General features: G+C 41.4%; 1 protein-coding gene across 5 annotated transcripts; it reads right to left on the bottom strand.

Moving 5' to 3' along the window:
• Nucleotides 1–1,463: 1,463 nt before the first annotated feature.
• On the bottom strand, nucleotides 1,464–25,498 carry LOC101481308 (nuclear factor 7, ovary). 5 transcript variants are annotated; one of them, XM_076889775.1, is made up of 3 exons: nucleotides 25,408–25,483; nucleotides 4,513–4,611; nucleotides 1,464–3,095 (listed from the first exon to the last, which is right to left on the bottom strand). In XM_076889775.1, exon 3 carries the CDS (start codon nucleotides 3,070–3,072, stop codon nucleotides 1,807–1,809), a length of 1,266 nt encoding a protein of 421 aa, XP_076745890.1. In that variant the 5' UTR covers nucleotides 3,073–3,095; nucleotides 4,513–4,611; nucleotides 25,408–25,483; the 3' UTR covers nucleotides 1,464–1,806. The 5 variants fall into 5 exon arrangements, with proteins under 5 accessions (XP_076745890.1, XP_004565210.1, XP_004565211.1 ...); XM_004565153.3 differs by lacking the exon at nucleotides 4,513–4,611 and having other exon boundaries at nucleotides 1,464–3,074; nucleotides 25,408–25,498; XM_004565154.3 differs by lacking the exon at nucleotides 4,513–4,611 and having other exon boundaries at nucleotides 1,464–3,094; nucleotides 25,408–25,492.
• Between the last annotated feature and the right edge of the window lie 590 nt (nucleotides 25,499–26,088).

Here is a 26,088-nt window from a genome sequence, read left to right as displayed (position 1 = left end):
GAGAGTGGTCCTTGATGATATTGCCAGCTCTGCTGAGGTACCGAGAGTTTGCAGTGACCTCCAGGCTGGGCAGAGAGCAGCCAGTGATCTGTGGGCTGTGTTCACTGGCTGCTCTCTGATGCTGCTGAATGCGTGGTATATCCACATCTGCTGTACTTGATGTCTACGGGAAATTGTTACGTGACTATGTCAGACTCTGGATTTGCAAACTATTACTTGACTGACAATGGCTGCTCTACATTAAGAAGAAGAATTTAGAATTTGGTAATATAGTTTGAGAACCCACAAATTCAAATGACAAAAATAGGCTTTTTCCCAGAAATAAATTGACATATTTTGTTTTTCAGGCACGTGTTTTGGGAAATACCTCTTCCAAAGGATTCCCTTTTGAAACGTTAAGATGTCTGTGTTGGGACCTGGGAATTACCAAACCCTGTGAACTCTGCTGGCAGTGGGAGGTGGCTCTTTGACCTCTCTCCATGAACCCAACCTGGGCGGTCATAATGGAAAAGCCTAATATTCCCTGTGGGACTCCCACAGTTTCCTAAAATACCTCCTCAGTGGAAACTTTAGTTCATAGCTCAAATCAGCGGGGGCTGACAGTGTGGTCGGTGCTTCTGATTGCATTATTTTTGCTGTCCAGAGGTGTGTGGAGATGTGTGGTTTTAACATGTGGCTATAGGATTTTAAGCTTGTTATGTTGTAGTCAGTTGTATTTACTCTAAAAAAAATTTTATTGATATGAATACGAATTTTTTGAGGGATTTGCATAGAAAAAGTGAATGGATTCCATCTTATGCGAAATAGACCAGAAAACCAGTAACATGTAAAGAACAATACAGTAACAACTTGAAAAACATGCAGAATACAATTTAAAATCTTAGGTCAATACAGTATCACTGACATAAAGAAACCTTTTATGTATCAACACTGTATCAGTTATTATTATTTCAGCTTGTATAATGTTCTTAGTTCAGCATGCTGGCATGATACTGACATTAACACTATAACTGGGGCTATTGGGAATGTCAGCAGGACTGACCATGAGGCTGCCTTGCAAATAGAAATTTTGAGCTGATAATGCAAAATGAAAAGTTATCTTTCATTATGGTTATCTTAGAAATTTCTCTCCAGTTAATTATATGGCAGAGCTGCTAAATATAAAATCTTGAACATTAATTTCTGAGCAGCGAACAAATTGCTTTTACCTTAAGTCTCCAAGGAGCTTTAATTTTTCTTAAAAATTGAAAATAAAACCCAATGTGGTGGTTTAGCTACATTAAGTACTGTTTAGTTGTACTGTATACAGTATTTCATCTGACTTTAGTGATTTGTGAACGTATGAGGGGGTATTAGAAAGCGTGAGCATATTGCTCCCCCAAGTGGTGTTACCATGCTCTTGAAAACCTAATGTGAATCATTTTTCATGTCGTGCAATAATAATGTACTCAAAAATGATAATATTACAGCTGTAAAAGCATTTATTGTGATTTTCTGACATTTTCTATATAAAGTTCCATCATATTGTTGCACATGGTTAAGTGGCAGATTCCTTCATCACTACGCAGCTGGAAGCACACTGACCACAGCTTGTTAGTCTTCCAGCTCATACAGGAAAAGATATCCATCTCTGTCTCTCTGTGAAGAGTAACGATGAAAAAATATATATATAATGCTTTAAGAAATACTCTTGAAAAACATTTTTAGTAGGAAGTTTAAAAAGTAGTAAATTAAAAAGCAAAGGTCAACATCATTGTTGCCAAGCATCCAGCACTGAAAGGAAATCACATCAGTGGTAGGATTAGATTAGTCCTCTCGTTCATTCAATGACGTCCAATATGAAATCAGAAACACGAATATCAAAACAAACATCCAGTATAAGCGATTTGATTCTGGATCTTGAAAAATTTCTCGGAACTTCCGTTGCAGCCTCTGTACACAGCTGAGTTCCTCAAAAGGACGAAAGAACAGGAAAATCCTCTCGCTGAAGTTGCAGTCAGTAACAGAGTACACTATCATTGCATTGTCTGGATCATAGAAGAACAAGCATCCCTGCTCATAATCTACAAACACCATGACTCTTTCAGGCCTTCTTCTTAAAACAGGCATTTGCAGGCATTGTTGACATCTGCAGTAGTTACTTCCTGACCTTACAATCCAATTTCCATTCCTGGGGTTTGGTCTGAATTTCTTTTGTCTTTGCATCGACTCCGGGACAACTCCTAAAACCCAGCCGGTCTGCCCTCCAACATGAACCTCATAGTAAAATCTCCCTTCAGACAAGCCCTTATTTTCAGAGATGTAGGAATAGCCACCGATATGCCGTGGCTCCTCAGTGAGAAAAGAAAAAGGAGGAGGACCTACTATCTGATTAGGCACTTTTTCTTTTGCTTTACCTTTGCTTTTCTTCTTCCTCTGTGTTTTCAGTTTTATCCTCTGATAATTCTGTGCTTGTTCTTGCTTAATTTCTGGCTCTTCTAATTTTTTCTTCCCCATCTGAGCTCTTTTATCTACATATTCTTCCTCCAAAGGGACAGTATCGTGAGCGCTGTGTTCCGTACACAGGGTACAAACACGAGTCTGCTCTGTCCTACAGAAGAGCTCTAAAATTTTGTTGTGTTTTGTGCATATTTTGTCCTCCAGGTCAAGCACAGGATTAGTCAGTCTGTGTCTTTTTAAGGCAGCGACTCTCTTATGAGGCTCTAAATGTGTCTCGCAGAAAGAAGCCAAACAGACTAAACAGGTTTTAGAGGCTCTGAACTTATTGCCAGAGCAATAATCACATGGCACCTGTCCAGGTGGGAGTGGAGAATTATTCTCAGCTGTTACAGGGAGCGTCTTAAAATTCTCCACAACCTCCCTGAATCCGGTGTTGACACGAAGTTTGAGCCCTTTGTTGAACTTCTCGTTGCACAGTGGACACTGACGTTGCTCTTTGTCTTTCCAGTGTTTGGTGAGACAGGCTTTGCAGAAGTTGTGTCCACATGGAATAGAAACAGGCTCAGTGAAGACATCCAGGCAGATGGAGCACTGGAGCTGATCTTCTGTCAGAAAACTGCTGGCTGCGGCCATTCCTGGAGCATGAGTTTGAAATCTATTGAGTATCAATAATAATACCTATTATTAATTCATAGAATTACTAATATGAGCCATTACACACCAGAAAAAAATAACAAAACAAGGCTAAAAACATGATCATAGAGTGACCCCGATGCTGCTGTCAACTAAACTTCCACGTAAAAGTCTAATCAACAAGTTTTAATCATTCACTTTACTTTGAATAAACATAATTAAATGGATGTTATTAAAGGACTTGATCCTTACCTTCCTGGACACAAATTCTTATTTGTTCTGCTGCCTCTTTAAAACAAACTATGCTGCCTTTAAAAGTTTGACTTTCGACTGCGCTGCAATGCTCACTTTCATTTCCTTATAAACGATTGAAATGTGCTCCTCCTCCCCTGACTCACACTCACAGGGAACAAGTCCAGGTTTAACTGGTGAAGTATTGTTGGCATCCACATGGCATGAAAAGTATGCATGTAAAAATGTACTATAAAAACAACAAACTATAAGCAGAATTCAAAGTATTAAAATACTCATCCTAGTTTTCTACATAAACCAGGGGAGCTGAGCCCCGCCTTGTATGCAGACCTGTTTCCTGTCTTTGTACACAAACTGCTCTGTTTGCTTTCATTTCCTTGTAAATGATGCGAAAGTAGCTCCATGCTCTGCTGAGTAACACTCCCTTTGACTTGTTTATTTATGACCCTCACCTCTTAACAGCCCTGAAAAGCAAATAATGACATTAAATGACTGAGAGCATGAGTTATATAAGCACTACTGTCTTTAATTATCTCTTACTGCAATCACTAAATTAACTTATTTACAAAAGCCACGAGAAGCGACTTTGAGTGTCTTAATCTTGAAAAACTCTCTTCTTGTAGCAAGCAAGTGGTTACTTGTACAGCCTCTGTTCTTAAAGGGTTAACTTCCACAGCTATGTTTGTGTGTTTCGCTCACAGGAATGAACTATTGTGCAATATTCCTTCCTTTGCCTGCACATTTGACTGAAGTTCTTGTTTCCAATTGTGGTTGCCTGAGTTTTAAAACCACCCAGAAACAGATAGTGCAAAGTTGTACTTGGTCAACAAGTTATATGATAAAGTTTTATTTTCTTCTATAAAACCAAAGGTAAGCACTTTACACACTTTAAGTGCTACCAGCATGACTATAATCCGTTTTGTTTTATTTTTTTCATTTCAGTATCAGATTCCATTTGGCACCAGCATGTCACACTGACAGCTGGCTTCTCATATATTTGTATAGCTTTGTGCCAGTCAGTTGTCCAGCTGCCATTAACTTAATCTCCCAGCCCCCTTTTCACCATTCAGCATCATGCCACCCCTTTATCCATATGCACAAATCTCAATTGCAAGCTAACCAGTAAATATGTCTGGTCTTTCTAATGTCCATCCAGCATCTGCTACATGTAGACAAGAACTACTTTCCATTTGGGTGGAGTAGATCCAGCATCCTTGTGGTGTGCACGCTGACTCACTTATATGGCTTACTGGAACACATATCTAATTTGTTTCAGCTGTGCTTTTCCTGTAATCAAAGTAAAAGAAAAAATATTTTTGACGGGAAAATTTTTTGTAAGTTAGTAGAAATATGAGAGGATGAGAAGGCAGGAAACACGAAAGAACAGGTGAAAGGATAGACGGGCTCAGTCATGTAAGCCATGAGGGCATGGAGTGGCAATGAAACTTTTATTGAAACTATGTACCTGTGGTTTCTAATATAACTGCTGAGAACAAGATATATTTACCAAGAGTGTCCTAAACTATCAGGAGTGCTTGTTTTGTTTGCCAAACCATGTGCAGGTAAAATTAAAATTAACCCTAAATAACAAATCATTTATTTTGCTTAAACCTCTGTTTTTTTTTTTTAATGCTGCTAAATTGCTGCTTATTTTTTTGTTTCTGTCGGACTAATAAGGCTTTACATCAAGTTATTGTGTATCAACACATAAACACCACTGAACTGATACTACTGAATGGCCCCCAGATCAGGGGCGGATCTAGAGGAATTTTTTTTAGGGTGACATGGAAAACAAATGGGGTGGCAAAATCAAAGCCTTTAAAAAAACCAAAAACAAACCAAACAAAAACACACATATGCAGGTGTTACATATGGTTAAAACGATTCAAATGCAGTAATTATACACATTTCATATAAATATGGTCTATAACGTAATTATTTTCTGTACCCCACATAATTAAACATTTCAGTTACATAAAACATGTGAATTTTGATTTTATGTACTGTATAGCCTGTATAATAAATAAGTATGTAGCCCAATAAGTATATAATCCAGAAAGCTACACAACATGGGGTGGTTTATTTACAAACAAGTCTAACTTAAGTTTTACACTATTTTTTGTTAGAAATAATCAAATTGTTACATGTTTAAATTTACACAAAGTGTTAGAAATCTGAATTTAGTTATTTTTTCATTGACATACTATATTAACATAACTGATATGGAATCACACAAAAAACAAAATCCTAGTAGTAGTTATATTTTTTACTGTAAAAACCACAGACATGTTTAATAAATTATTTTCATAACTTGAAATGCAAATATAAATTGTAAATTTTGAAAACTTATGCACAAATTTTGTAAACAATAAAGTTATATGCAACTATTTATCTAAAAATGCAGCTAATGCATCTGGCGGTTTGTTGTTTGTTTTTTTATACAACCATATAAAAAAAAAAAGAAATACTGCTATAACTAAAATGAGAGAACAATCAGGTGTCACAATAAGATGACCCACAAATTATTTGTGACGGTAAAAATAAAATAAAAATAAATAAATAGTGCGTCCGCCTCAAGACAGTGGAGACACCACAGGGATAAACCCTGCGGGCCTGACAACAGGGCCCTGTTTCAGGAAGCCGGTTTAGTGGAAAAACTGAGTAAGTATACCCTGAGTTAACGAAAACTCTGGGTTTTCGGTTTCACAAAGCGAGTTCAGCTGCAGCCTGAGTGAGTCACTATGACGACACACTCCGTGAAGCTAACCTGCCCCCTAGCAGGTTTACTACAACTAACCCTGACTGTCTCCGCCCCTTTGTCGGAAACCTGACTGTAGGAAGTGTCGGACATGGCGTGCCACTTCCTTGAAGAGCCAGTAGATCGTGAAGCCCAAATTCTCCGCAGAGCTCTCCGCCGGGAGAGAGTGATTAGAGCGCTTTTGGACATTTTATCATTTCCTGATGATTTTCTGTGCGAACGTTACCGTTTCTCAGCACAATCTATAATTTATTTGGATAACATCCTCAGGCCATATATTACGCATGTGACACATCGCGGACATGCTCTCAGTTCATTGCATATTATTTGTATCGCACTTCGGTTTCTTGCAAACGGGAGCTTTCTGTATAATATTGGTGACGCTGAGCACGTTTCCAAGGCTACCGTCTGTCGGGCAGTCAGGAATGTTACAGTTGCACTGAAACGTCTCCTGTACTCGTTTGTGGTGTTCCCCGGTCATAGACCCACAAGATTTATCAAAGAGGGATGCCACAAAATTGCAGGTATCAGGATGACCAAAACTTAATGTATGATGTGGTGATACTTGAACTACTACTTAAATTTTACATTTATTCTCACGGTTCCCAGGCGTGATTGGCTGTACAGATGGCACCCACATTCCAATCATTGCTCCTTCAGTAAATGAAGGAGACTATGTGAACAGGAAGTCTTTCCACAGCATTAAAGTACAGGTACATAGTTCCCTGTAGCATTTCAAACTAACAAATTATTTCATCATAGTAATGGATGCTAATTTGTGTTCTCTGCACTGTGAAGATCATATGTGATGCTGCCAACATTATCACAAATGTGGAAGCCAAGTGGCCAGGCTCTGTCCATGACTCACAAATATTCCGTGAATGTACACTGAGCACAAAATTTGGACATGGTGAGTTGAGAATACTGTAAAATATATAAAGACCAATTGCTTCAGGGACATTTGAACTGAAGTGTACCCTTCTGTCTTAGGAGAGTTCACTGGCTACTTGCTTGGTGATAGGGGGTATCCATGTTTACCCTATTTGCTTACCCCTTACCCTGACCCTGAACCGGGCCCACAGCAGCGATATAATCTGGCTAATTGCAGGACAAGAGCCAGAATTGAAATGACTATCGGAATGCTTAAGGCCCGGTTCCAGTGCCTGCAAAGACTCAGGGTCACCCCAGAAAGGGCATGTGACATTATTGTGGCATGTGTGATTCTTCACAACATTGCCACAATTAGAGGAGAACACTGTCCTTCTGAACCAAACATCAGCAGTGATCCAAACCATGAACATCCTGACCCTCCCACGGACATACAAGATGGAAGCGCAGTCAGAGACACCATATGTCACAATCATTTCCTTTGACCCATCACCTCAACATGTTGAAAGACGAATAAACAGATTTTTTGTTCAACTGGCTTTATTGGTCGCCTGTGTTTCCTGTACACAAAGTATTAAAAGATGTAAACCTCATAAAGTGTCTCTGTTGCTTCCTCCTCTGTAACAGCTGTCAATGTTTCTTCATTATTTTCCTGTAGTAAAGAAATAAACAACATTGCTGTTCTACTGTAAACTCATATAATCTGTGGAGTATTACTCACAACTGCATGTTGGTCTGGCTCAACAGGAGGCTGCACCAGATGCAGTACACCATCACCATCAACTGATAGAATATGAGGTTTATACAGGTCACTTATAACTTACAAGGGACCAAATGGCAATTAACAAACATACCAATCACCTTACACTTCATTGTCATTATGCTCTCAAAGACAACCAAGGCTGAGGGAAGGCAAAATCAGTAGGAAAATAACTTCACTACAAAATAATCCATTATGGTAAAGAGTTTATCAAATGAATGAGTAGCACTGCAAAGGTGACTGTGAAGAAAGGATGTATGCACATCATGTATTATTTTGGATTTACCCCCTATGTAGGCACTTGTGTCTTGCGGGGTTATTGACTCAGAGGATGTCCCCGCAGAGATGCCTTCGGCCACAGGGCGCCCACTGTTTTGGCTGAGGGCCAACTGCTCAGCCTCTGTGAGTGGTGGTGGTGGAGGACCCCCACCTGTTTTTCGGGCCTCTGCTTTTTTCTGTTGGCTATAACGGGCCACATTTGAGCATACAGAGTAAGCAAATATGTACTTGTAATGTGCTCAGATAATTTCAATAAGTGCTTACAGAAAGAAAATTAATGTAGCCTCTAACTGCAATTGATTTACATGGGACAAACAGACCAAGCACTATGGCTCATAATACAATTACGCCTTACCTGTTTGGACTATATTTTTATATTTCATTTTTACTTGCTGCCAGGAACGTTTGGGGCCTGTTGGGTTGCACCTGCGCTCACGTCACATCAAAAAATAAAATGTATAAAATAACAAATAAAATAACATATGATAAAATAACGTGTTAAATGGGTGGAAATCCCTCGATCAATGTTTATATTAACACTCACGCATTGACTCTGTCGGCTATGTTTTGCCATGCATGCTCCCTGTCTTTTGCAGCTGTGGCTGTGTTACTTTTTTCCGCGGAATTTGCATGTTATCGGCATATGCTGCCATCAGAATTTCGGCCTCAAGCGCTGTGAAATACATTGACCGCGCCTTCTTTCCCTCCGTCTCCATGGACTGCGGTCAAGTGAGCCCTCACTTACGAAGTCGCAGTCAAGCTAGCCGCCCCGCCAGCCGCACCTAAAATGTTGTTGCACTACTCTTACGCATATTACGGTATAGGTGCCGACTGGCTTAGAAACGCAGTGTTTTCTGTCCTGACACTATTTTACTTCACAATCCACTCCCAGTTTTGGTTAATCTCCACTTTCACCCCTGTGATCCACAGCCCAAATTACTGTACAGTTTTTGAGAAAAGTCATGGTAAAATCTTCCCATTTTGCTTTACTGTACTCTACATATTGACATCTTTGAGCTCCGATTACAGGAAAACTGTAAGAGGTGACGCAGATATTTCACTGGATTATGAATCTAGGCCATCTCCACTCTTCACCCTGTGATCCACAGCCAAAATTACTGTACGGATTTTGAGAAAATTGATAGTAAAATTTGCACAATTTACTCTACTGTACTCTATATATTCTCATCTTTGAGCTTAGATTACAGGAAAACTGTAAGAGGTGACGCAGATATTTCACTGGATTATGACTCTGGGTGACCCCCACTCTGCACCCTGTGATCCACAGCAAAAATTACTGTATGGATTTTGAGAAAATTCATAGCAAAATCTTCCCATTTTGCTTTACTGTACTCTACATATTGACATCTTTGGCCTCAGATTACAGGAAAACTATAAGAGGTGACGCAGATATCTCACTGTATTCTGACTCTAGGCTGTCGCCACTCTTCACCCTGTGATCCACAGCCAAAATTACTGTACGGTTTTTGAGAAAATTGATAGTAAAATTTGCACAATTTACTCTACTGTACTTTTAATATCCTCGTCTTTAACCTCAGATTACAGGAAAACTGTAAGAGGTGACGCAGATATTTCACTGGATTATGAATCTAGGCCATCTCCACTCTTCACCCTGTGATCCACAGCCAAAATTACTGTACGGTTTTTGAGAAAATTGATAGTAAACTTTGCACAATTTACTCTACTGTACTTTTAATATCCTCGTCTTTAACCTCAGATTACAGGAAAACTGTAAGAGGTGACGCAGATATTTCACTGGATTATGACTCTGGGTGACCCCCACTCTGCACCCTGTGATCCACAGCAAAAATTACTGTACGTATTTTGAGAAAATTGATAGTAAACTTTGCACAATTTACTGTACTATACTCTATATATTCTCATCTTTGAGCTCAGATTACAGGAAAACCATAAGAGGTGACGCAGATATTTCACTGGATTATGAATCTAGGCCATCTCCACTTTCACCCCTGTGATCCACAGCAAAAATTACTGTATGGATTTTGAGAAAATTGATAGTAAAATCTTCCCATTTTGCTTCACTGTACTCTACATATTGACATCTTTGAGTTCCGATTACAAGAAAACTGTAAGAGGTGACGCAGATATTTCACTGGATTATGAATCTAGGCCATCTCCACTCTGCACCCTGTGATCCACAGCCAAAATTACTGTACGGTTTTGAGAAAATTGATAGTAAAATCTTCCCATTTTGCTTCACTGTACTCTACATATTGACATCTTTGAGTTCCGATTACAGGAAAACTGTAAGAGGTGACGCAGATATTTCACTGGATTCTGACTCTAGGCTGTCGCCACTCTTCACCCTGTGATCCACAGCAAAAATTACTGTACAGTTTTTGAGAAAATTGATAGTAAACTTTGCACAATTTACTCTACTGTACTCTATATATTCTCATCTTTGAGCTCAGATTACAGGAAAACTATAAGAGGTGACACAGATATTTCACGGGATTCTGACTCTGGGTGACCCCCACTCTTCACCCTGTTATCCACAGCCCAAATTACTGTACGGATTTTTAGAAAATTGATAGTAAACTTTGCACAATTTACTGTACTGTACTCTATATATTCTCATCTTTGAGCTCAGATTACAGGAAAACTATAAGAGGTGACGCAGATATTTCACGGGATTCTGAATCTAGGCTGTCGCCACTCTTCACCCTGTCATCCACAGCCAAAATTACTGTACTGTTTTTGAGAAAATTCATGGTAAAATCTTCCCATTTTGCTTTACTGTACTCTACATATTGACATCTTTGAGCTCCGATTACAGGAAAACTGTAAGAGGTGACGCAGATATCTCACTGGATTATGACTCTGGGTGACCCCCACTCTGCACCCTGTGATCCACAGCAAAAATTACTGTATGGATTTTGAGAAAATTCATAGCAAAATCTTCCCATTTTGCTTTACTGTACTCTACATATTGACATCTTTGGCCTCAGATTACAGGAAAACTATAAGAGGTGACGCAGATATCTCACTGTATTCTGACTCTAGGCTGTCGCCACTCTTCACCCTGTGATCCACAGCCAAAATTACTGTACGGTTTTTGAGAAAATTGATAGTAAAATTTGCACAATTTACTCTACTGTACTTTTAATATCCTCGTCTTTAACCTCAGATTACAGGAAAACTGTAAGAGGTGACGCAGATATCTCACTGGATTATGACTCTGGGTGACCCCCACTCTGCATGCTGTGATCCACAGCAAAAATTACTGTACGGATTTTGAGAAAATTGATAGTAAACTTTGCACAATTTACTGTACTATACTCTATATATTCTCATCTTTGAGCTCAGATTACAGGAAAACCATAAGAGGTGACGCAGATATTTCACTGGATTATGAATCTAGGCAATCTCCACTCTTCACCCTGTGATCCACAGAAAAAATTACTGTACGGTTTTTGAGAAAATTCATGGTAAAATCTTCCCATTTTGCTTTACTGTACTCTACATATTGACATCTTTGGCCTCAGATTACAGGAAAACTGTAAGAGGTGACGCAGATATTTCACTGGATTCTGAATCTAGGCTGTCGCCACTCTGCACCCTGTGATCCACAGCAAAAATTACTGTACGGTTTTTGAGAAAATTCATGGTAAAATCTTCCCATTTTGCTTTACTGTACTCTACATATTGACATCTTTGGCCTCAGATTACAGGAAAACTGTAAGAGGTGACACAGATATTTCACTGGATTCTGAATCTAGGCTGTCGCCACTCTGCACCCTGTGATCCACAGCCAAAATTACTGTACGGTTTTTGAGAAAATTGATAGTAAACTTTGCACAATTTACTCTACTGTACTTTTAATATCCTCGACTTTAACCTCAGATTACAGGAAAACTGTAAGAGGTGACGCAGATATTTCACTGGATTATGACTCTGGGTGACCCCCACTCTGCACCCTGTGATCCACAGCAAAAATTACTGTATGGATTTTGAGAAAATTCATAGCAAAATCTTCCCATTTTGCTTTACTGTACTCTACATATTGACATCTTTGGCCTCAGATTACAGGAAAACTATAAGAGGTGACGCAGATATCTCACTGGATTATGACTCTAGGCTGTCGCCACTCTTCACCCTGTGATCCACAGCAAAAATTACTGTACGGTTTTTGAGAAAATTGATAGTAAACTTTGTACAATTTACTGTACTGTACTTTATATATTGACATCTTTGAGCTCAGATTACAGGAAAACTGTAAGAGGTGACGCAGATATCTCACTGGATTATGACTCTAGGCTGTCGCCACTCTTCACCCTGTGATCCACAGAAAAAATTACTGTACGGATTTCTGATGAAATTAAATCCTATTCCATTACCAAACAAAATGAGTTCATTGAAGTATTTGCTTAACTACAAGAAATGTCTTTCCACACACAATTTAAATTTTTCAAAATGTCATTCACACACCACCTCAAGTATCAACTTCAGTTTTAGACATTATTTATTCAGTGCTTAATCACAACAATAGTCAACTTAAGGCACTTACATAATAAGTTAAACCTTACAATAATACATACAGAGAAAAACCCAACAATCATATGACCCCCTATGAGCAACAGTGGGAAGGTAAAACTCCCTTTTAACAGCAAGAAACCTCCGGCAGAACCAGGCTCAGGGAGGGGCGGCCATCTGCCTCAACCGGTCAGGGTGAGAAATTACATTTCTCAGATTACTGATTTCTCATATTACTACTACACAGTTTAGATACACTCAACAAAAATATAAACGCAACACCTTTGTTACTGCTCCCATTCCCCATGGGATGGACGTAGAGACCGAAAATTCATTCCAGATACACAATATAACCATCCCTCCCAAACAGTGGTCACAAATCAGTCCAAATGTGTGGTAGTGGGCACATCTGCCATATTGAGATAATCCATCCCACCTCACAGGTGTGCCACATCAGGATGCTGATCTGACATCATGAGTAGTGCACAGGTGTACCTCAGACTGCCCACAACAAAAGGCCACCCTGGAATGTGCAGTTTTGTCTCACAGCAAAATGCCACAGATGCCACAAGCAATGAGGGAGCGTGCAATTGGCATGCTGACAGCAGGAATGTCAACCAGATCTGTCGCCCGTGCATTGAATGTTCATTTCTCAACCATAAGCCGTCTCCACAGGCGTTTCAGAGAATATGGCAGCACATCCAACCGGCCTCACAACCGCAGACCTCGTGTAACCACACCAGCCCAGGACCTCCACATCCAGCAGGTTCACCTCCAAGATCGTCTGAGACCAGCCACCCAGACAGCTGCTGGAACAATTGGTTTGCACAACCAAACAATTTCTGCACAAACTGTCAGAAACCGTCTCAGGGAAGCTCAACTGCATGCCCGTCGTCCTCATTGGGGTCTTGACCTGACTCCAGCTCGTCGCCGTAACAGACTTGTGTGGGCAAATGCTCACATTCGATGGCGTCTGGCACGTTGGAGAGGTGTGCGCTTCACGGATGAATCATGGTTCACATTGTTCAGGGCAGATGGCAGCTGAGAATGTCCCAGTTCTTGCATGGCCAGCATACTCACCGGACATGTCACCCATTGAGCATGTTCGGGATGTGCTTGACCGGCGTATACGACAGCGTGTACCAGTTCCCACGAATATCCAACAACCTCGCACAGCCATTGAAGTGGAGTGGACCAACATTCCAAAGGCCACAATTGACAATCTTTTTTTTTTTTTTTTTTTTTTTATAAATGACATCAGAAACAGCAGTATGCGACATTACGTGATGGCAGAGCTTCAGTTCATCCTTTGTCATTTTTTTTTTTTTTTTTTTTTTTTTTAATAAATAGGACAGGGGGAATGAATGAGAGAGAGAGGGGGAGAGAAGGAAAGAAAACCCAAGGGGAGAAGAGACGGTGAGAAGGGGGGGGAAGAGAGACAAAAAAAAAAAACAAAAAAACTCCTGGGTCACCTGTATGGAGAAAAAACAAACAAACAAACAAACAAACAAACAGAGGAGACAGCAAACAACAAAGAGCAACATAATAATAGAGAAAACAAAGCACCATCACAATAAACTAGCTAGTCATAGATATCAGTATTTACTAAGTAATAAACGATATTGTGCAGCACGCAAGATGGACAGCGCACAGTGTGCTTTGAGGCAGCAGCCAAGAAAGCTTTAGTCCGCGTCTGTGAATACCCATGTGTGCATACCTGTGTGGATCAGCATGCTTGCATTCCAAAGGTTTCTCCATGTAATGATCTGCTAGGGAGTGTGGGGGGGCCACAGCCCCGTCCTCCAGGGTGTGAAGCGGGTATGGAGGAGATCAAAACTCCAGACATCCAGAGGCCCCCAGAACACAAGAGACCATGGAAGACCAACAGAGGGGCAGCCGCGCCACTGTTCCAGTAAGAGCTGAGGAGAGTCCCAGACGAGGGCTCACTCAGCAGCCGCGGAGCAGAAGCCAGGGGGGGTTGCAGTGACGCGCCCGTGAGCTCCGCCGGCCCCCAGCTGTGCCTGAGTGACCGAGCCCTAGGCCGAGAGGCCGGGGGCACCCCACCTCCAAAGGGGCCCGAGCGAGCCCCAGGCCCCAGGCCCCGACAAGCGGCCGCCAAGGAGTGAGCCGGTGTGTACCCGGACGCCCACCCCCAGACACAAAGAACCACCAACACACCGACACCTGAGGGAGTCCGCCACCGGCAGGGGAAGTGGTGGTGGGTGGAGATAGGCCTCCAAACCTTGGAGGGCCTGAGGTGTCCCCAGAGAGGTGGCGTCTGATACCCAACCTGACATATAGACACAGACATACAGGCACACACAGACACAAACATCCATTCCCACCCTCATGCTCTCATATGCACTCACTCCACACTCAACCAACGTGGAGACAGACATAAAGAGACGCTGTACACACAATCACACTCCCCAAGCGTACTCTACAAACCGGGTCTAGGTACCCTTGCCCCTGGAGGGGGGAACTGCACCCAGACCCAGGTGGTGTTACCCTTTTCCCTGCGGTGGGGAGAGGCAGACCACCCCGACTCCGCAGCAGCAGGGAGGCCCCACACCCCAGACCGCAGTCGGACGGCCAACTCCTCCTACTAGCCCTCCCGCTCCAGCAGGCCGCAGAGAATGGGGGTGAGAGAAGACTCCAAACCTCCCTCCACCCGCTCATTGTAGTGTTGATACATATGTGTTCTAAGGTGCAATTAAAACCCAGGAGGGCATGGAGCTACCTGCCAAGGAGCAGCAGGTAAGCGCATAGTCCCTCCTGCTAACCCTCAATGACTAAGTGTATTTAAAATTGAGAGGTGGGCAACGACGTCAGGGGTGAGGTATACACCCTGATGGTGATTTGGACTCCGTGATTGTGCCCACCCCCAAGATCCTATATGTATGTGTAAGGAGAGTGTGAATAATGTGAATGTCTAAGTTGTGGGATAAAATTGAGGCAGAGGCAGCCAGAAGGGGACAGGGGGGGGGTAGCCTCCTCTGCACCCTGGTGACATACCCCCACTCCAAGGCCCTGCATGTGTGGGTGGTTGTGGAGGAGCGGGAAGAGGGAGGCAGCTGGAGATGGGGAGGGAAGGAAGGGAGGGGCAGGTAACCCCTCCCTGGGGCCAGCTCCCCCGCTGACCCCAGTAGGCACTCCCACCCTCCGCGACCCGCCAGGGAAGGGGGGCCCAGGCCCATCAGACCGGGGCCCAGTGCAGTAGCGCCCCCCGGCTCCACAGAGCCCTGGACAGTCCACCCAACCCCACCACAGAGAAAACTGCACCCACCCCACCAACCACACATCTTCCAGACTACATAAGACGGTAAACGCCCAGGCTGAGATCTTCCTCCACCTCTCCTGTATCTCCCCCTCCTGCAGAGAGTTCCTGAGAGAAGAAAGCTCCTGCCAGATGTGACCATCCCCTCCACCAGTTGAAGAGCCCCCCAGGCGGCTCGATGCACCGGCGGCACCCTGCTCCAGGGCCGGGCCCCCATGCACCCACCCGCCCACAACCCCGGCAACACACCAACCAGGACCCGAGCCCCCGAGGCCCGGCCCGGGCCCCCGCCCAGAGACGGAGCACCCCCAGAACCTCACGCCCATCCCGGACCCACCCAGGGGCAGCCAGGTTGCCAGGTCAGTAACCCACGTCCGTCAGCACAGACCCTCCCCTAGCCCCGCTGCACGCAGCCGCGAGGAAACAGTCACCTGAGAGCCAACAGAGCCCTCAACCGGACGTGACCGCTACCCCGGGTTGAGCCCCCCAAGGAAGATGCCTCCGGGGAACCCCCCGACGCCCTAAGCCTGTCCCTACCCCCTCACCAATCATAACAGTGAAGGCGGGACCAAACTATGACCCCCCACCCCCACTAGGTGATGGAGCTGATAAAAGGGGCCCAGAGCAATTGATCTGATGTGGTGGCAGAGGCTGTGTCAAGACTAATGTAATCTAATAGATAATTTCTATATTGGTTAGAATTAAGATTATTTTTATTTTTCCAGTTCATGAGGACTGTTTTCTTGGCTATGCATAGGGCAGTGAAAATCATATGGGCTATATTCTTTTCTGAAGTGACATTATCTAAGCTGCCCAACAAACACACTAAGGGGGAGGTTGGAATGTTACATTTCAGACATTTTGATAAGTCTTCACATATCTCGCGCCAAAACTTTTGCACTGGTGGACAGAACCAAAGAGCGTGGATGTAATTGTCTGGTGTATTGCCTTGACAGTGTGAGCAGTTGTTGGAAGATGTAAAGCCCATCTTGAACATCCGATGACCTGTATAGTGCACTCTATGAAGTATTTTGTATTGTATTAATTGCAGACTGGGATTTTTAATTAATTTAAAAGTTTTTAAGCAAATCTGAGACCAGAAGTTTTGGTCTAGGTTGACTGATAAATCTGCTTCCCACTTTGCAGTAGGAAGGGATATTGATTCATCTAATTTAGAAAGTGTTCTGTATATTTTAGATAATAATTTGGGGGATTTAAGAGTAAGAAAATGTGCCGCACTTAGTGGTGTTTGTAATTCAACTTGACTGAGGTTAAATTTCTTTTTTACTATGGATTTAATTTGTTGATATTCTAAAAACCTTGTCTTGTTGATCCCATATTGTTCAACTAGTCTGTCAAATGGAATAAATTCTGTTCCCTCTAATATATGTTCTAAGTATTTAATTCCTTTACAACTCCATTCTGGGAAATTAATCATATTATTGTTTTGTAATATGTCAGGGTTATTCCAGATAGGTGTACGTTTGCATGGGATTAATGAAGACTCCGTTATTTTTAGAAACTCCCACCATGCTGTTAGAGAAAAGCTGATGTTGATACTTTTAAAGCATTCATGTCTTTTGATGTTTGAGCTAATAAATGGTAGGTCTGAAATCTCTAGATCCTTGCATAGTGCCTGTTCAACATCTAGCCAGGGCTCAACTAAGAAGGTATGTTTTAACCATTCTGAGATGAACTGAAGCCTGTTGGCTAAGAAGTATTGGTGAAAATTAGGCAGATCTAATCCTCCTCTATCCTTGGTTCTTTGTAGCGTTTTTAAGCTAATACGCGGGGGTTTATCTTTCCAAAGGAATTTGGAAATATATGAATCCAGAGATCTGAACCAATCTTGTGATGGTTTGTTAGGGATCATCAAAAATAAGTAATTTATTTTTGGCAAGATCATCATTTTTATAGTGGCGACCCTTCCCATGAGTGATATGGGTAAAGATTTCCATCTAGTCAGATCGCCTTCTACTTTCTTTAGAAGTGGGATGTGGTTTAGTTTAGTTAAGTCTGAAAGCTTAGGAGAGATATTAATACCTAAATATTTAATATTTCCGGATTGCAGTGGGGCAGAGGAAGAATTATGGAAGGAGCAGTTAATGGGGAGAACTGTAGATTTTGGCCAGTTAATTGAATAATCTGAAACTCTTGAAAACCAGTTTATTAAAGTAATTACCTCAGAGAGGTTGGTTTGTGTGTTTTGCAGAAAAAGCAACACATCATCCGCATAGAGACTGATTTTATGTTCTATGTTCTTACATTTTATGCCCTTAATTGTTGTAGCCTGTCTAAATGCTGCTGCTAGAGGTTCGATAAAAATTGCAAAAAGTGAGGGGGAGAGTGGGCATCCCTGTCTGGTGCCCCTCAGGAGACAGAAGCTGGAGGATGTCTGGTCATTTGTTCTGATACGAGCTGTTGGGGAATTGTATAATATTCTTATCCAGTTTATGAAAGAGTTTCCAAAACCAAATTTGTGTAAAGTTGCGAATAAAAATTTCCAATTAACTCTGTCAAATGCTTTTTCTGCATCTAGAGATAATATTATGGCTTCGATGTTTTTATCGTATGAGTAGTCTATTAAATTAAGTAATCTACGAGTGTTTGTTGAGGAGTGCCGACCTTTTATGAAACCAGTTTGGTCAGGATGAATTAAGAGGGGGGTCATTTTCTCTAATCTCTTTGAGAGAGCTTTGCAGATTATTTTAAGGTCTACATTTAAAAGAGAAATTGGACGATAGCTTGAGGGAAATAAAGGGTCTTTGCCTGGTTTTAGCAGGAGACTAATGTTGGCAGAATTCATATTTGGTGGTAGTCTGCCCTTTTCCTCGATTTCCTGCAACATGCTGTGGAATACTGGTGCCAAAATTGTCCAGAATTCTTTGTAGAATTCTGCAGGGAAGCCGTCTGGACCTGGAGCCTTATTATTGGGCATACTTATCAGGGCTTCCTGGAGTTCACTTGGCGTCAGTGGCGAATCCAATTCCATTGCTTGACTGTCTAGTAATTGACAATCTGATAGACTCCATGCGACGATGTGTTGCACTGCATGAGGCAAATGGTGGTCACACCAGATACTGACCGGTTCTGGGTCCCCAGACCCCCAATAGCGCCAAAAACTGCACATTCCAGGGTGGCCTTTTGTTGTGGGCAGTCTGAGGTACACCTGTGCACTACTCATGATGTCAGATCAGCATCCTGATGTGGCACACCTGTGAGGTGGGATGGATTATCTCAATATGGCAGATGTGCCCACTACCACACATTTGGACTGATTTGTGACCACTGTTTGGGAGGGATGGTTATATTGTGTATCTGGAATGAATTTTCGGTCTCTACGTCCATCCCATGGGGAATGGGAGCAGTAACAAAGGTGTTGCGTTTATATTTTTGTTGAGTGTATCTAAACTGTGTAGTAGTAATATGAGAAATCAGTAATCTGAGAAATGTAATTTCTCACCCTGACCGGTTGAGGCAGATGGCCGCCCCTCCCTGAGCCTGGTTCTGCCGGAGGTTTCTTGCTGTTAAAAGGGAGTTTTACCTTCCCACTGTTGCTCATAGGGGGTCATATGATTGTTGGGTTTTTCTCTGTATGTATTATTGTAAGGTTTAACTTATTATGTAAGTGCCTTAAGTTGACTATTGTTGTGATTAAGCACTGAATAAATAATGTCTAAAACTGAAGTTGATACTTGAGGTGGTGTGTGAATGACATTTTGAAAAATTTAAATTGTGTGTGGAAAGACATTTCTTGTAGTTAAGCAAATACTTCAATGAACTCATTTTGTTTGGTAATGGAATAGGATTTAATTTCATCAGAAATCCGTACAGTAATTTTTTCTGTGGATCACAGGGTGAAGAGTGGCGACAGCCTAGAGTCATAATCCAGTGAGATATCTGCGTCACCTCTTACAGTTTTCCTGTAATCTGAGCTCAAAGATGTCAATATATAAAGTACAGTACAGTAAATTGTACAAAGTTTACTATCAATTTTCTCAAAAACCGTACAGTAATTTTTGCTGTGGATCACAGGGTGAAGAGTGGCGACAGCCTAGAGTCATAATCCAGTGAGATATCTGCGTCACCTCTTACAGTTTTCCTGTAATCTGAGCTCAAAGATGTCAATATATAAAGTACAGTACAGTAAATTGTACAAAGTTTACTATCAATTTTCTCAAAAACCGTACAGTAATTTTTGCTGTGGATCACAGGGTGAAGAGTGGCGACAGCCTAGAGTCATAATCCAGTGAGATATCTGCGTCACCTCTTACAGTTTTCCTGTAATCTGAGCTCAAAGATGTCAATATATAAAGTACAGTACAGTAAATTGTACAAAGTTTACTATCAATTTTCTCAAAAACCGTACAGTAATTTTTGCTGTGGATCACAGGGTGAAGAGTGGCGACAGCCTAGAGTCATAATCCAGTGAGATATCTGCGTCACCTCTTACAGTTTTCCTGTAATCTGAGCTCAAAGATGTCAATATATAAAGTACAGTACAGTAAATTGTACAAAGTTTACTATCAATTTTCTCAAAAACCGTACAGTAATTTTTGCTGTGGATCACAGGGTGAAGAGTGGCGACAGCCTAGAGTCATAATCCAGTGAGATATCTGCGTCACCTCTTATAGTTTTCCTGTAATCTGAGGTTAAAGACGAGGATATTAAAAGTACAGTAGAGTAAATTGTGCATATTTACTATGGATTTTCCCAAAATCCATACAGTAATTTTTGCTGTGGATCACAGGGTGCAGAGTGGGGGTCACCCAGAGTCATAATCCAGTGAGATATCTGCGTCACCTCTTACAGTTTTCCTGTAATCTGAGGCCAAAGATGTCAATATGTAGAGTACAGTAAAGCAAAATGGGAAGATTTTGCTATGAATTTTCTCAAAATCCATACAGTAATTTTTGCTGTGGATCACAGGGTGCAGAGTGGGGGTCACCCAGAGTCAGAATCCAGTGAGATATCTGCGTCACCTCTTACAGTTTTCCTGTAATCTAAGATCAAAGATGAGAATATATAGAGTACAGTAGAGTAAATTGTGCAAAGTTTACTATCAATTTTCTCAAAATCCGTACAGTAATTTTTGCTGTGGATCACAGGGTGCAGAGTGGGGGTCACCCAGAGTCATAATCCAGTGAGATATCTGCGTCACCTCTTACAGTTTTCCTGTAATCTGAGGTTAAAGACGAGGATATTAAAAGTACAGTAGAGTAAATTGTGCAAAGTTTACTATCAATTTTCTCAAAAACCGTAAAGTAATTTTTTCTGTGGATCACAGGGTGAAGAGTGGCGACAGCCTAGAGTCAGAATCCAGTGAAATATCTGCGTCACCTCTTACAGTTTTCCTGTAATCTGAGGTTAAAGACGAGGATAGTACAGTAGAGTAAATTGTGCAAAGTTTACTATCAATTTTCTCAAAATCCGTACAGTAATTTTGGCTGTGGATCACAGGGTGCAGAGTGGCGACAGCCTAGAGTCAGAATACAGTGAGATATCTGCGTCACCTCTTACAGTTTTCCTGTAATCTGAGGCTAAAGATGTCAATATGTAGAGTACAGTAAAGCAAAATGGGAAGATTTTGCTATGAATTTTCTCAAAATCCATACAGTAATTTTTGCTGTGGATCACAGGGTGCAGAGTGGGGGTCACCCAGAGTCATAATCCAGTGAGATATCTGCGTCACCTCTTACAGTTTTCCTGTAATCTGAGCTCAAAGATGAGAATATATAGAGTACAGTACAGTAAATTGTGCAAAGTTTACTATCAATTTTCTCAAAAACCGTACAGTAATTTTTTCTGTGGATCACAGGGTGAAGAGTGGCGACAGCCTAGAGTCAGAATCCAGTGAAATATCTGCGTCACCTCTTACAGTTTTCCTGTAATCTGAGGTTAAAGACGAGGATAGTACAGTAGAGTAAATTGTGCAAAGTTTACTATCAATTTTCTCAAAAACCGTACAGTAATTTTTGCTGTGGATCACAGGGTGAAGAGTGGCGACAGCCTAGATTCATAATCCAGTGAAATATCTGCGTCACCTCTTACAGTTTTCCTGTAATCGGAGCTCAAAGATGAGAATATATAGAGTATAGTACAGTAAATTGTGCAAAGTTTACTATCAATTTTCTCAAAATCCGTACAGTAATTTGGGCTGTGGATAACAGGGTGAAGAGTGGGGGTCACCCAGAGTCATAATCCAGTGAGATATCTGTGTCACCTCTTATAGTTTTCCTGTAATCTGAGCTCAAAGATGAGAATATATAGAGTACAGTACAGTAAATTGTGCAAAATTTACTATCAATTTTCTCAAAAACCGTACAGTAATTTTGGCTGTGGATCACAGGGTGAAGAGTGGCGACAGCCTAGAGTCAGAATCCAGTGAAATATCTGCGTCACCTCTTACAGTTTTCCTGTAATCGGAGCTCAAAGATGTCAATATGTAGAGTACAGTGAAGCAAAATGGGAAGATTTTAATATCAATTTTCTCAAAATCCGTACAGTAATTTTTGCTGTGGATCACAGGGTGCAGAGTGGAGATGGCCTAGATTCATAATCCAGTGAAATATCTGCGTCACCTCTTATGGTTTTCCTGTAATCTGAGCTCAAAGATGAGAATATATAGAGTATAGTACAGTAAATTGTGCAAAGTTTACTATCAATTTTCTCAAAAACTGTACAGTAATTTTGGCTGTGGATCACAGCATGCAGAGTGGGGGTCACCCAGAGTCATAATCCAGTGAGATATCTGCGTCACCTCTTACAGTTTTCCTGTAATCTGAGCTCAAAGATGAGAATATATAGAGTACAGTAGAGTAAATTGTGCAAAGTTTACTATCAATTTTCTCAAAAACCGTACAGTAATTTTGGCTGTGGATCACAGGGTGAAGAGTGGCGACAGCCTAGAGTCAGAATCCAGTGAAATATCTGCATCACCTCTTACAGTTTTCCTGTAATCTGAGCTCAAAGATGAGAATATATAGAGTATAGTACAGTAAATTGTGCAAAGTTTACTATCAATTTTCTCAAAAACTGTACAGTAATTTTGGCTGTGGATCACAGCATGCAGAGTGGGGGTCACCCAGAGTCATAATCCAGTGAGATATCTGCGTCACCTCTTACAGTTTTCCTGTAATCGGAGCTCAAAGATGTCAATATGTAGAGTACAGTGAAGCAAAATGGGAAGATTTTAATATCAATTTTCTCAAAATCCGTACAGTAATTTTTGCTGTGGATCACAGGGTGCAGAGTGGAGATGGCCTAGATTCATAATCCAGTGAAATATCTGCGTCACCTCTTATGGTTTTCCTGTAATCTGAGCTCAAAGATGAGAATATATAGAGTATAGTACAGTAAATTGTGCAAAGTTTACTATCAATTTTCTCAAAATCCGTACAGTAATTTTTGCTGTGGATCACAGGGTGCAGAGTGGGGGTCACCCAGAGTCATAATCCAGTGAAATATCTGCGTCACCTCTTACAGTTTTCCTGTAATCTGAGGTTAAAGACGAGGATATTAAAAGTACAGTAGAGTAAATTGTGCAAAGTTTACTATCAATTTTCTCAAAAACCGTACAGTAATTTTTGCTGTGGATCACAGGGTGAAGAGTGGAGATTGCCTAGATTCAGAATCCAGTGAAATATCTGCGTCACCTCTTATAGTTTTCCTGTAATCTGAGGCCAAAGATGTCAATATGTAGAGTACAGTAAAGCAAAATGGGAAGATTTTACTATCAATTTTCTCAAAAACTGTACAGTAATTTTGGCTGTGGATCACAGCATGCAGAGTGGGGGTCACCCAGAGTCAGAATCCAGTGAGATATCTGCGTCACCTCTTATAGTTTTCCTGTAATCTGAGCTCAAAGATGAGAATATATAGAGTACAGTACAGTAAATTGTGCAAAGTTTACTATCAATTTTCTCAAAAACCGTACAGTAATTTTTTCTGTGGATCACAGGGTGAAGAGTGGCGACAGCCTAGAGTCAGAATCCAGTGAAATATCTGCGTCACCTCTTACAGTTTTCCTGTAATCTGAGGTTAAAGACGAGGATAGTACAGTAGAGTAAATTGTGCAAAGTTTACTATCAATTTTCTCAAAATCCGTACAGTAATTTTTGCTGTGGATCACAGGGTGCAGAGTGGCGACAGCCTAGATTCATAATCCAGTGAAATATCTGTGTCACCTCTTATGGTTTTCCTGTAATCTGAGCTCAAAAATGAGAATATATAGAGTATAGTACAGTAAATTGTGCAAAGTTTACTATCAATTTTCTCAAAATCCGTACAGTAATTTTGGCTGTGGATCACAGGGTGCAGAGTGGGGGTCACCCAGAGTCAGAATCCAGTGAGATATCTGCGTCACCTCTTATAGTTTTCCTGTAATCTGAGCTCAAAGATGAGAATATATAGAGTACAGTACAGTAAATTGTGCAAAGTTTACTATCAATTTTCTCAAAAACCGTACAGTAATTTTTTCTGTGGATCACAGGGTGAAGAGTGGCGACAGCCTAGAGTCAGAATCCAGTGAAATATCTGCGTCACCTCTTATAGTTTTCCTGTAATCGGAGCTCAAAGATGTTAATATGTGGAGTACAGTAAAGCACAATGGGAAGATTTTGCTATGAATTTTCTCAAAATCTGTACAGTAATTTTGGCTGTGGATCACAGGGTGCAGAGTGGGGGTCACCCAGAGTCATAATCCAGTGAAATATCTGCGTCACCTCTTACAGTTTTCCTGTAATCTGAGGTCAAAGATGAGGACATTAAAAGTATAGTTGAGTAAATTGGGTAAATTTTATTGTTAATTTTCTCTGAATCATACAGTAATTTGGGCTGTGGATCACAGGGGGGAAAGTGGAGATACACTAAAAATGGGAGTGGATTGTGAAGTAAAATAGTGTCAGGACACAAAACACTGCGTTTCTAAACCGGTTTTCACCCATACCGTAATATACGTAAGAGTAGTGCAACCACATTTTCGGTGCGGCTGGCGGGGCGGCTAGCTTGACTGCGACTTCGTAAGTGAGGGCTCACTTGACCGCAGTCTCCATGGTGACTCGCTTAATCTGTGCTCCGCTTATCAGGGCTTTATGTATCCTCGTCCGCGCGCTTCACTTGGGGTTAAAGCAACTCCGCGTTGACTGAACTAATTGTTATCAGCCTTTCTGAAACCGAATATTCCGAGTTGGACAGTTCGGGGTTACTCAACCGTGAGTGTCGTTTTTCACTCTGAGTTTTCCAAACCGGCTTCCTGAAACAGGGCCCAGGTGTATCACTCCACCTGGAGACAGTGTTTACATGACAATCTGCATTTGTAACATTCATTAGTGCCCTCACTGACACACAAAACAAAACAACGAATACAAAACACACTAACCATACACTCCACGCTTAACGTCACAAATCTCCCACATCTCAAAACTCGCTGTTGACATCGCTCTCTCGCTCTCTCCTTGCTCTCTTCTTAAACAATTGGTGTATACTTTGAAGTCCGAACTTTCAACACAAGCTCAAATGGAGACTCAGCGTGGCTGCAGCTTGTTGCTATATCAGCTAAAATCAGTCAGGTGTGTCCGTGGACCTCAGAGGGTTTATAAAACTCACCTTCATTCCATGTGACAAACAACCACCTGTGTGAAATCTGAAATGCCCACGGTGTTGATTCAAAATGTGATCTGGCACAATCACAGTCAGAAAACAAGAAATAAATCCGGTCGGCACTACGGGCTGAACCATTTGTTAATTGTGGAGAGGGGTTAACACTATGTAATATATTCAGTTTTATAATTTATATTCAGTGTTAATAATAGCTAGGCTCAAAGTGTTAATGCTATCTTATTTTGATAAACAACTCTGTCATATGTAACACTTGGGTGGAAATAGGGATGGCAAGAAATCATTTTGCCACCATTCTAGATCCGCCCCTGCCCAAGATCTGCGAGAAGATCCCCCAAGACACCAACTGTGTATCATTAGGAGCACCATCAGGTATGCACACATGCATGTGGGGGCCATACAAACTAACATTTTGAGTTACTGGACTACTGGTAATGGACTAGCCTGCTGCATCATTTTCCCCCTTTGATTTGGTTGATAATTTTCATTTCCGTCAAACAATGTGGCATCATTTCATCCCTAACACATTACTCAGTCCATATCAGTACATTTATCCAGCATGATTTTCTTTCCCATTCAGATCTCAAGCGTTCATTTAATTGATTTGAGAAGTGTATTTTACAAAATCCTGATCTGTTTTTTCTTTGTCTATGAGGAGCGTGTCCTCAT

This window comes from Maylandia zebra, linkage group LG11, assembly GCF_041146795.1.
Source record: "Maylandia zebra isolate NMK-2024a linkage group LG11, Mzebra_GT3a, whole genome shotgun sequence".
NCBI classification, from domain to species: domain Eukaryota; kingdom Metazoa; phylum Chordata; class Actinopteri; order Cichliformes; family Cichlidae; genus Maylandia; species Maylandia zebra.
This window is presented reverse-complemented; position numbering and strand designations above follow the sequence as displayed.

What these genes read in the sequence shown, in the direction of transcription:
- LOC101481308 (XM_004565153.3), bottom strand. Translation starts at nt 3,072, where the DNA reads ATGGCCGCAGCCAGCAGTTTTCTGACAGAAGATCAGCTCCAGTGCTCC.